This window comes from Leucoraja erinacea, unplaced genomic scaffold (assembly GCF_028641065.1).
Source record: "Leucoraja erinacea ecotype New England unplaced genomic scaffold, Leri_hhj_1 Leri_343S, whole genome shotgun sequence".
NCBI lineage: Eukaryota > Metazoa > Chordata > Chondrichthyes > Rajiformes > Rajidae > Leucoraja > Leucoraja erinaceus.
Window position 1 is genome coordinate 48,122 of NW_026576244.1, and position 11,147 is coordinate 59,268.

The 11,147-nt window shown below is 46.6% G+C and overlaps 1 protein-coding gene across 1 annotated transcript in view; it reads left to right on the forward strand.

Annotated features, from left to right (window-relative positions):
* LOC129693549 (adhesion G protein-coupled receptor E4-like) overlaps positions 1-10,745 on the forward strand; it is a gene marked incomplete at its 5' end in the record, with an annotated part of 55,479 nt that extends 44,734 nt beyond the window's left edge. The window contains 2 exons of the mRNA XM_055630350.1: positions 7,893-7,973; positions 9,246-10,745. Of these exons, the coding sequence (XP_055486325.1) occupies positions 7,893-7,973; positions 9,246-9,278 (114 nt within the window). The remainder of the gene's footprint in view (positions 1-7,892; positions 7,974-9,245) is intronic.
* Between the last annotated feature and the right edge of the window lie 402 nt (positions 10,746-11,147).

The window sequence follows — 11,147 nt, forward strand, 5'->3', positions numbered from 1 at the left end:
AAAATACAAGTAAAAAGTCATAAAATGTCCAGGGCAGCTGATTTAAGTGGCCAGAGCCAGTGCCAGAGTTATTACTCAGTGCCAGTTATTAAATTGTCAGTGCAAAGCAGCAGAATCAGGTGGAATGACTGTTTAGCAGCCTCACAGCCTGTGGAAGGAAGCTATTTAGCAGTCTGGTTGTCCGGGCTTTGATGCTACGGTATCTCTTGCCTGATGGCAGGAGATCTAGATGTGTGTGGAGGGGTTACAGTCTGTCCTTTGCTATGCTCAGTGCTTTTTTCAGGCAGCGGCTCTGGAACAGTTCTTGTACCGAGGGTAGGGAGACGCCAATGATCCTCACTGCTCCCCTCACTATCCTCTGCAGAGACTTCCTGTCTGAGCAATTACCGTTGGAGTATCACGTGTTCATGCAGTACGTGAGTACAGACTCCACGGTGCTCCTGTAAAAAGTCCTGAGGATGTTGGTGGGGAGTGAGGCCTGTTTGAGTTTCCTCAGGTAGTGCAGTCGCTGATGGGCCCGTTTGACAATCCCTGTGTTGTTCCTGGACCAGGTGAGACTGTCTGTGATTTGCACTCCGAGGAACTTAATGCTCTCCACTCTCTCCACCGTGGTGCCACTGATGTTGAGGGGTGTGTGTTTGGGCTGCGACCTCCTGAAGTCGACAATCATCTCCTTTGTTTTGGCTACGTTTAATTCTAAATTGTTGTTGCCCCACCAGTCCACTAGTTGTTTCACTTCCTCCCTGTACATTGATTCATCATCTCCACTGATGAGTCCCACCACTGTGGTGTAATCTGCGAATTTTATAATCCTGTTGTCCCTGAATCTGGCAGCACAGTCATGTGTGAGTAGTGTGAACAACAGCAGGCTGAGCACACAGCCTTGATCGAGCCTGAGGTGTATTAGACAGAAACTTGCTCATGTTGGTATGAGTAGGTTGTTTGAAGGAAAAGGACCATCCAGAAATGGGATGTTTGTAAAAGTCTGCTGACAAGAGTCCACGATCTTCATGTTCCTGTTAGAGTGAACGGTAAGGCAGGCAAACCTGGATTATGAGAGAAATTGAGGCTCAGGTCAAGTGTAAGGAGGCATGAGACGGGTCTAGGCAGCTGGGATCAAGTGTATCCCTAGAGGAATTTTGGGAACTGAGGAGTAAGCTGAAAAAGGAAATCATGATGGTGTAGTAAAGACAAATAATATTAGGAATAATTGCAAGAGATTTTATAAGTACTTTACTGGAAAAATGGTAGCGAGAATGGGAACCCTCAAGAATCAAAGTGGTCAATTCTGTGTGAAATTACAGGTGATGGGCAAGGTCTATAATATTTCTCCTCAGTTGTTACCGTGGAGACAGACATTAGGACTGGGGAACTTGGAGCAGTCAATAGAAATGGCTTCAAGGTTTCAAGGTCTGTTTATTGTCACATGTTCAATTAAGGTGCAGTGAAATTTGATTTACCGTACAGCCATACCAAGTGAAAAGCAACAAGACAGGCAACAACATAAAAGTTAACATAAACATCCACCACAGTGGATTCCACATTCCTCACTGTGATGGAAGGCAATAAAGTTCAATCTTCTTCCTCTTTGTTCTCCCGCGGTCGGGGCAGACAAACCATCCGCAATCGGGGCGATCACAGCCGACGATCGAAGCCCCCGTCGGGTTGATCGAAACTCCCGCTCCGGGGCGGTTGAAAGGCTTAAGGGCAGCATTATGGTCGAAGAGGTATGAAGGTAGACAAATATCCCGGGCCTGATCAGATTTATGCAAGGACACTGTGAGAAGCTAGAGAAGAAATTGCAGGAGCCCAGGCTGAGATTTACGGCTTGTCATTAAATACAGGAAAGGTGCCAAATGACAGGAACATGGCAAATGTTGAGCCTCTTTTTAAGAAGGGCTGCAGAGAAATGTCTAACATGTGTGGTTGACAAGAGAGTATTTCGAGGGATGATATACATGCATTGAGATGACAGGGGCTGATTAGGGATAAGCAGCATGATTTTGTACGTGGGATATCATGTCTCACAAATCTGATTTTTGCAGATGTAACCAACAAGTTTGATGAGGTCAGAGCTGTAAACATTGTACATATGGATTTCAGCAAGGCATTCAACAATGTTCCGCATGGTAGGCTGCTCTTAAAGGTTAGATCAACTTGGATCGAAGGAGAGCTAGCTGACTGAATAGAAAACTGGCTTCGGGGAAGGAAGCAGAGGGTGATAGTGGACGGTTGCTTTTTGCACTGGAAGCCTGTGACCAGTGGTGTGCCTCAGGGTTCAGTGCTGGTCCCATTGCTGTTTGTCATCTGTATCAATGATTTGGGTGAGAACGTACAAGGCATGGTTAGTAAGTTTGCAGATGACACTAAAGAGGGTGGTATTGTAGATAACAAGATGGTTGTCAAAACTTGCAGCAGGATCTTGATTGGTTGGGCAGGTGGGCTGAGGATTGGTTAATGCAGTTTAATAACTGTAAGTGCAAGGTGTTGCATGGGGGAAGACTAATCAGGGCAGGCAGGACCTACACAGTGAATGGCAGGACTCTGGGGAGTATTGTAGAGCAGAGGGATCTAGGGGTTCAGGTACATAGTTCCTTGAAAGTGGCATCACAAATAGATAGGGTGGTCAATAAGGCTTTCGACACATTGGCCTGAATGTAGACGTTGGGAGGTCTTGTTACAGTTGTTCAAGACATTGGTGAGCCCACATTTAGACTATTGTGTTCAGTTTTGATTACCCTGTTATAGGAATCATGTTAAGCTGGAAAGGGTGCAGAAAATATTCACGAGGTTGTTGCCAGGACTCGAGGACCTGAGCTACAGGGAGAGGTTGATCAGGCAAGGACTTTATTCCTGTGAGCACAGGAGGATGAGGGATGATTTTATAGAGGTGTGTAAGATCATGAGAGGAATAAATAGGGTAAATGCCTTTTACCCAAAGAAAGGGAATCGAAAACAAGAGGACATAGGTTTAAGGTGAGGGGGAAAAGATTTAATAAGATCCTGAGTGGCAAATATTTTACACAAAGGGTGGTAGGCAGATGGAACGAGCTGCGGCAGGAAGTACTTGAATCATTTATTATTACAATGTTTAAGAAACATCTAGACGGGTACATGGATATGATAGGTATAAAGGGATATGGGCTAAAAGCAGGCAGGTGGGACGAGTGTAGATGGGGCATGGGTAAGTTGGCCCAAAGCACCTGCTTATACGCTGTATGATTCTCTAACATTGAACATAGAACAGTGCAACACAAGAACAGGCCCTTCAGCCCATAGTGTCTGTGCCAAACATGTTGCCTAAGACCAACTCCGATCTGCCTTCATATAATCCATTTGTTTCCATTTCCTACTTATCCATGTGCATATACAAAAGGCTCTTAAATGCCACCATTGTATCTGCCTGAACCACCAAACCCGGCAACTCATTCCAGACTTAGCTTTTGTGTAAAAAAACCTGACTCGCACATCTCAGAGTCCTATAGCGAATAACAGGCCCTTCGGCCCAACTCATCCATGCTTAGCAGAATGCCTAATCTAAGCTAGTCCCATTTACACGTTGGGCGTATATCCCTCTATACATAGAAATGTAGAAACATAGAAAATAGGTGCAGGAGGAGGCAATTTGGCCCTTCGAACCAGCACCGCCATTCAATGTAATCATGGCTGATCGTCCCCAATCAATACCCCGTGCCTACCTTCTCCACATATCCTTTGATTCCACTGGCCCCTCGAGCTCCATCCAGCTCTCTCTTAAATCCACCCCGTGACTTGGCCTCCACTGCCCTCTGTGGCAGGCAATTCCACAAATTCATAACTCTCTGGGTGAAAAGGTTTTTTCTCACCTCAGTCCAAAATAGCTTCCCCTTTATTCTAAGACTGTGGCCCCTGGTTCTGGACTCGCCCAACATTAGAAACATTTTTCCTGCATTTAGCTTGTCCAGTCCTTTTATAATTTTATATACTAAAGTTATTTATAGTTTATGGTTTTAAAGTAAATAAGGGGGGGGGGAGGGGGTCTAATGGGATAGTCAACGACAGAGTTAAAGGGAAAGCGAGTAAAGGATAGTTAATGACCCTAGAATTAGCGGGAAAGAAAGCCCACAAAGGGATAGGAGTGTATGGCCAAATGTAATAGGGATCGATGTGAAAGGTGAGATGCGTAAGGAATTAAAAGCATTGTATTTGAATGCGCAAAGTATAAGGAATAAAGTAGATGAGCTTGAGGCTCAGTTAGAGGTTGGTAGATATGACATTGTGGGGATTACTGAGACGTGGCTGTAGGAGGATCGGGCCTGGGAACTGGTTATACATCCTATAGAAAGGACAGGTAGGTGGGCAGAGGAGGTGATGGGGGTGGGGGGGGGGGGTGTAGCTCTGCTGGTGAGGGATGGAATTCAGTCCCTTGCGAAGTAAGACATAGGGACTGGTGAGATACAGTCACTGTGGATTAAGTTGAGGAATTGCAGAGTCAAGAAGACACTAATTGGTGTGATAGATAGATAGATAGATAGATAGATAGATAGATAGATAGATAGATAGATAGATAGATAGAATCTTTATTTGCCACACGACCAGGGTAGCCCGGATGTAGGGTGTACATTGCAGCAGGAGTTAAAGCTGGCATGTAACAAAGGTAATGCCACTGTGATGATGGGGGATTTCAATATGCAGGTAGTCTGGGAAAATCAGGTTGGTTCAGGACCCCAAGAAAGAGAGTTTATAGAGTGCCTCCGAGATGGATTCTTAGAGCAGCTTGTAATGGAGCCTACCAGAGAAAAGGCAATTCTGGATTTAGTGTTGTCCAATGAACCAGATTTGACAAGAGATCTCGAGGTAAAGGAACCGCTTGGAGGTAGTGATCATAATCTGATTAGTTTTAAACTGTAATTTGAGAAGGAGAAGGTTAAATCGGAAGTGTCAAAGATGCAATTGAACAAAGGGGACTATGAAGGCATGAGAGAGGAGCTGGCCAAGGTAGACTGGAAAGGGATCCTAGCAGGAATGACGGTGGAACACCAATGGCAGAATTATCTTGGCATAATCCGGAAGACACAGGATTATTTCATTCCAAAAAGGAAGAAAGATTATAAGGGTAGTAGGAGGCAACCGTGGCTGACAAGAGAAGATTGGGATAGAATAAAACTAAAAGAAAAGATGCATAACACAGCAAAGAGTAGTCGAAAGCTAGAGGATTGGGAAACTTTCATAGGACAACAGAAGGAAACAAAATGGGCAATACAGGCTGAAAAGATGAAGTACAAGGGGAAGCTGGCCAGGAATATAAAGAAGGACAGTAAAAGCTTCTTTTGATATGTTAAGGGAAAAAGAGTAGCAAAATCAGACGTGGGTCCCTTGAAGGCAGACACGGGTAAAATTATTACGAGGAACAAGGAAATGGCAGAGGAGTTGAACAGGTACTTTGGATCTGTCTTCACTAAGTAAATCTCCCAGAAGGAGGTTAGTGGAGGACAGAGGATCAAAGGGGGTAGAGGAACTTTGGCGATAATAGTATTGGGTAGGCTAGTGGGAGTTTAGGATGAGTCTTATAGAAACATAAAATTATAAAAGGGCTGGACAAGCTAGATGCAGGAAAAATGTTCCCAATGTTGGGCGAGTCCAGAACCAGGGGCCACAGTCTTAGAAAAAAGGGGAGGTTATTTAAGACGGAGGTGAGAAAAAACGTTTTCACCCAGAGAGTTCTGAATTTGTGGAATTCCCTGCCACAGAGGGCAGTGGAGGCCAAACCACTGGATGGATTTAAGAGAGTTAGATACTCTAGGGGATATTGGAATCAAGGGATATGGAGAGAAGGCAGGCACGGGTTATTGATAGGGGACGATCACCCATGATCACAATGAATGGGCGGTGCTGGCTCGAAGGGCCAAATGGCCTCCTCCTGCACTGATTTTCTCTGTTTCTATAAGATCACCCCTCATCCTCCTAAACTCCAGTTAATACAAGCCTAGTCTTTTCAATCTTTCCTCATATGACAGTCCCGCCATCCCTGGGATCAATCTTGTGAATCTACGCTGCACTGCCTCAATCACAAGGATGTCCTTCCTCAAATTAGGAGACCAAAACTGGACACAATACTCCAGATGTGGTCTCACCAGACCCCTATACAACTGCAGAAGAACCACTTTACTCCTATACTGAAATCCTCTTGTTATGAAGGCCAACATTCCATTAGCTTTCTTCACTGCCTGCTGTACCTGCACGCCAATTTTCAGTGACTGGTGTACATGGACGCCCAGGTCTCGCTGCACCTCCCCCTTGCCTAAACTAACCCCATTGAGATAATAATCTGCCCCCTTGTTTTTGCTGCCAAAGTGGATAACCTCACATTTATCAATATTATACTGCATCTGCCACGCATCTGCCCACTCACCCTGCAACATCCAAACATCCTCTTCACAGTTCGCACTGCCACCCAGCTTTGTGTCATCCGCAAACTTGCTAGTGTTGCTCCTAATTCCCTCTTCCAAATCATTGATATATATGGTAAACAGTTGGGGCCCCATCACCGAGCCTTGCGGCCTTATGCAGGTCCCTCTCCGTACCTTCTAAATGCAGTTATAGTACTGCCTATTCTGACAGTTCATACAATATAACCAACACTTTCTGTGTGATAAAATTGCCCCTAAGGTTTGTATTAAATCTTGCCCCTCTCGCATTAAATGTGTTCCTTTCATGTTGTTGATTTCCCTCCCCTGGTACAAGTCTGTGAATTCACCCTCATTCCCCTCATAATTTTATCCACCTGTAGAAGATCACCCTCGCCATCCTGTGCTCCAAGGAATAAAGTTCTAGCCTGACAACCTCTTGCTATATCTCACCCCACTCAAGTTCTAGCAATATCCTCACAAATCTTCTCTGCATTCTTTCCAGCTGAGTGACCTCCTTCCTAGAGCAGGGTGGCCAAAACTGAAAACAGTAGTGTGGCCTCACCAACATGTTGTACAACTTTAACATAATCTTCCAACTTCTATACTCAATACCCTGACTGTTGAAGGCCAATGTACCAAAGTCCTTCACCACCCTATCTCCTTTCAACTTTACCCTTCTCACCTTAAAGCTCTGCCCTCTAGTATTTGATTTTACCCTCCTAGGAGAAAGTTTCTGACGGTCTGCACTATATATGCCTCTCATTATTTTATATACATCTATCAGGTCTCCCCACAACCTCCAGCAAAAAAACAAGCAATGTCTGTCCTACCTCTCCCTGTAGCAAATACTCCCTAATCCAGGCATCTTTCATGTAAAGCGCCTTTGCACATTTTACAAAGCCTCCACATCCTTTGTGTAATGGGGAGGCAAGAAAATGTACACAATACTCCAAACGCTTCGTCACCAAAGTCTAATAAAGCTACCTGACCAAGTATATCCAATGGCATTGTGGAAACCAAGGGAAAAACTGGTGCCCACTGGTTGGCATGGATATCGTGGGCCGAATGGCCTGTTTCATATTTCTTAGACACCATGACAATGATGGACAACATTATTAACAACAATATCTACACAACTGAATCTACACACAGAGGAATCTGTAGATGCCACAGAGTTCCAGGGTCTGGCAGATATTAGCAACCACTGGGCCACCAATACCGAGTTCAGTTGTGGAACTGAGAACAGTGTCAGGTGCGGGTGGAATCTGGAGCAGGAGCTTCCTGGGTGGTGAGGCTGACAAATCCACTCACTGCAGATAAAGCTGGAGTGACCCTTTGTCCTGGTGCTGATCTCTTGCCTTCTGCTTTGGCAATGAGAGTGAGGTAGCCAGAAGCCGGCAGCTCGGGCCCTGGATTGTGATCTCCATGGACAGCCCTGGTGTAATGGCCACTGGCAATGGTGTGGACAGGATTGTAAACACTCCATGTCACCTTGTCTTTCAGGTGAGGGATGAGTACGCCAACTCCTTCCACCGATTAAAGAAAGACTCAAAATACTCTGAGTTTTCAACTTCATCGACGCAGGTATGGTAACGATTAGTCTAGTGCCGGGTCTGTCATGGGGGAGTGATTGTACTCATGTACAGTGTGATGTGACTGGATAGCACAGAAACTACATTTCTCACTACATCTCTGTACACGTGACTATAATAAGGATTAGTACCAGGACTTGTACCCATTAAGTGGCCTGTGTTCACCAGTATCTCTTACTGATGGGCTGTTTTGAGCAGGATCCGCTTCGAGGGAACCTGAATCTTCCAGAATCAATCTTGATTGACAGAATTGAAAGATGCAGCAGGACAGGCCCTTCGGCCCACCGATTTCACACTGACCATCAGTCACCCGTTCATACTATATTCTATGTTATCCCATTTGCGCATCCACTCCCTACACACTAAGGGCAAATTGACAGCGGCCAATTAACCAACATGTCTTTGGGTAGGGGAGAAAAGTGGAGCACCCGGAGGAAACCCATGCAGTCACAGGAAGAAAATCCAAATTTCACACAGACAGCACCCGAGGTCAGGATCGAACCCGGGTCTCTGACACTGAGGCAGCAGCTCTACCCGCTGCATTGCTGTGCCTCCCTGGTCATTGTTGTTTCTTTTACAAGGGATCTGCAGCACGTTCTCTGACACCCACAATGTCACCTTGTCCTGTGGCTGTTGGAGTAAGGGGCTCACTCCATCCGCACATCACCCTACAATTGTACACAAGTCTGCACTCACCCACCCATATCCCAATGAACCTGACCAATGCTCCACTCATTGGCCCGGCCATGGCCCACACGGCCTAGAACAGGTTACACTGTCGTGCTACACAGCATCACCAGCCATTCCCCACACATTAGCCCATACACTGCCTCCCACACACCCACATACAAACCTGCATCATTGTCCATATATCCACCCACTCAGTGTCACACATGCTGACACACACACTCCCCACACTCACTCACACACCCCCCCGCAAACTGTAAACATGTCCCCCAAATATTCATCCTACACCTTGGCCACTCACTGCACCCACAAACCCGCACACCAAGACACTCGCTCTCATCACCCTTTGCCCCCATCTATACCCTCAGACAGCCCCAGGTGCAGTGATGGTCTGTGTTGGTTCTCGTGGTGTTGCCGGCTGTGCCATGGTGGGGGTTGGCGGGGCTAATGTGCTGGTGTCCTGCTCGTGAGAACATTTGTTCTCTGCTGCCTCAGCCAAAGCCAGCATGTGCCCTGGCCCCGACAAGCTGCCACGTGGTTAGTTTGTGATCTCGATGTCTTGTCTGCTTCCTTACAGGGTCGGAGAAGCGTTCATGAGACTGGAATGTGATTGAAAGCACGAGAGCTCTGCAGAGCTGGCTACAGCTGCTTCTAAAGCGAGAGACACAGAGCACAAGAGCAACAGCGCACTGACTCTCTTTGCTTGGGACTGTAACTCGCCTCTCCACTGGGACTGCCCCATTGCTGCTGCCACCCTCTCCCCATTCTTACCTCCATCGCTCTGTTTCAATCTGCTACAAACTTCAGAAGAAAGAGGCGAGAAGTTGCAGCTGAGAGTTGAGCTGCTTCAGCTCTCTGCTTCTATTGAGCATGTACATAGCAGGAGTTCATAGCTTCTACATTGTTGAACAGACTGTCCAATAATAAGCATGGTAGCATCTAGCCTGGATTCTGGGGAACGGAAGAGTTGCCTTTCACTTCAAGCACCTCCCTGGGCAGATGGGATGATGTCCGTCTGGCTTTAAGGTTGTTTGATTTGGTGATTCTCTATTTGTTGGCTATTGGACAGTGGTTGGCAAGGTGACAAACCAGGATTCAGCCATCAGAAGGTGAGCACAGGCAGCACAGGTCAATGAGTGCTCGTGAGTTGGGAAGGAGTTTGCTTGGGGTCCAACATGGGCAGGGTGGATGTCTAGCAGGTTTAGAGTTGAGTTAGTATTCAATGCATCCAACGACTGCCCTGCCCTTGGCTAGATGTGGCCCTGGAGCTCAGCTAGCGTTTGTAAGCTGGCAGAGGGTGTGTCCCAGACTGGCTTTTGCCTGCTGTTGGGTTGGTGACACAATATGATGACAAGAGTGCATGTGAGCTACAAACCCATTCCCCATCGCCGCCCATCATTATTTGGAGCTTTTCAAGAGCCAACAAAAAGCAGGTTGTAAATGCCACAGGCAACCACATCTCCTGATTGGTTCGGGACATGTGAGGCACAGATGAGCTTCTCTCTCTAGCCAGTGTCGAGGGTGAAAAGCCGAAGGGTAATAAAGCTTGAACAGGACCCACCGGTCACCAGGTGAGATGCCAGAGTCTGGCCCAGGCTGCTGCTCAGCCCTGAGTCAGGCCCAGTGCAAGTTCCTCAGCAGAGAATCAGCACGAGGCAGCCGTCACACGGGACCCCATCTCCTCCCGGTTCCCTCCAGCCCCTCGGCACCAGCTAATAGCCGCCACCATTGAGTGATACCCACCACCATCTCACCACCACATTATCTGGGTGGAGTGGTTCATGGATGGACCTCCCAAAGACAGTGTGGGACGGAACACTCAACCCTGCCTTTGCCTGAGGCTGATGAATGAAAATGCAGCCAGTGCTGAGCACGGCTGTGGTTCCCAGTGCCCCGGGTTTGCCCTGTAACTGCCGCAGGTGAGACAAAGGAGGTTTCACCGGCTCATACGGAGGAAGCAGGAAGGGAAAGCTGGTTACACCTTGTTACTGTGTACTGATACGTAGAAATGCAAACTTTTTAAATATGCCTGGCCTTTATTGAATAAAATATCATCCTGATCTGTGGGTCTTGTTAATATGTTCACATTCCTCATATTAATAATTATTTCTCATAACTTGTAAGAAGGTGTGGTCTAAATGTGAAATATCAAAGTGTTACTGAGTGAGGGCGGTTTAGACCAAATGTGCCTTTGAAATCCATGGTTACGGGAAGTCAGGAGAATGGGGATGAAAGAGAAAAATTGACCAGTCATGATTGAATGACAGAGTAGAGTTGATGGGCTGAATGGCCTAATTCTTCTCCAATGTTATATGGTCTTATGCCCTGGGGAACAAGAAGTCATTCCTAAAACCCAGGACTGAGATTCCTTCCTGCACTTGGCCACATGCATCAATTACTCAGAACTTGCTAGAACATTTGTGGTTGGTGAACACTGTCTACACCACCGTCTACAGAGTGTCGACTGTCTAGACCAATG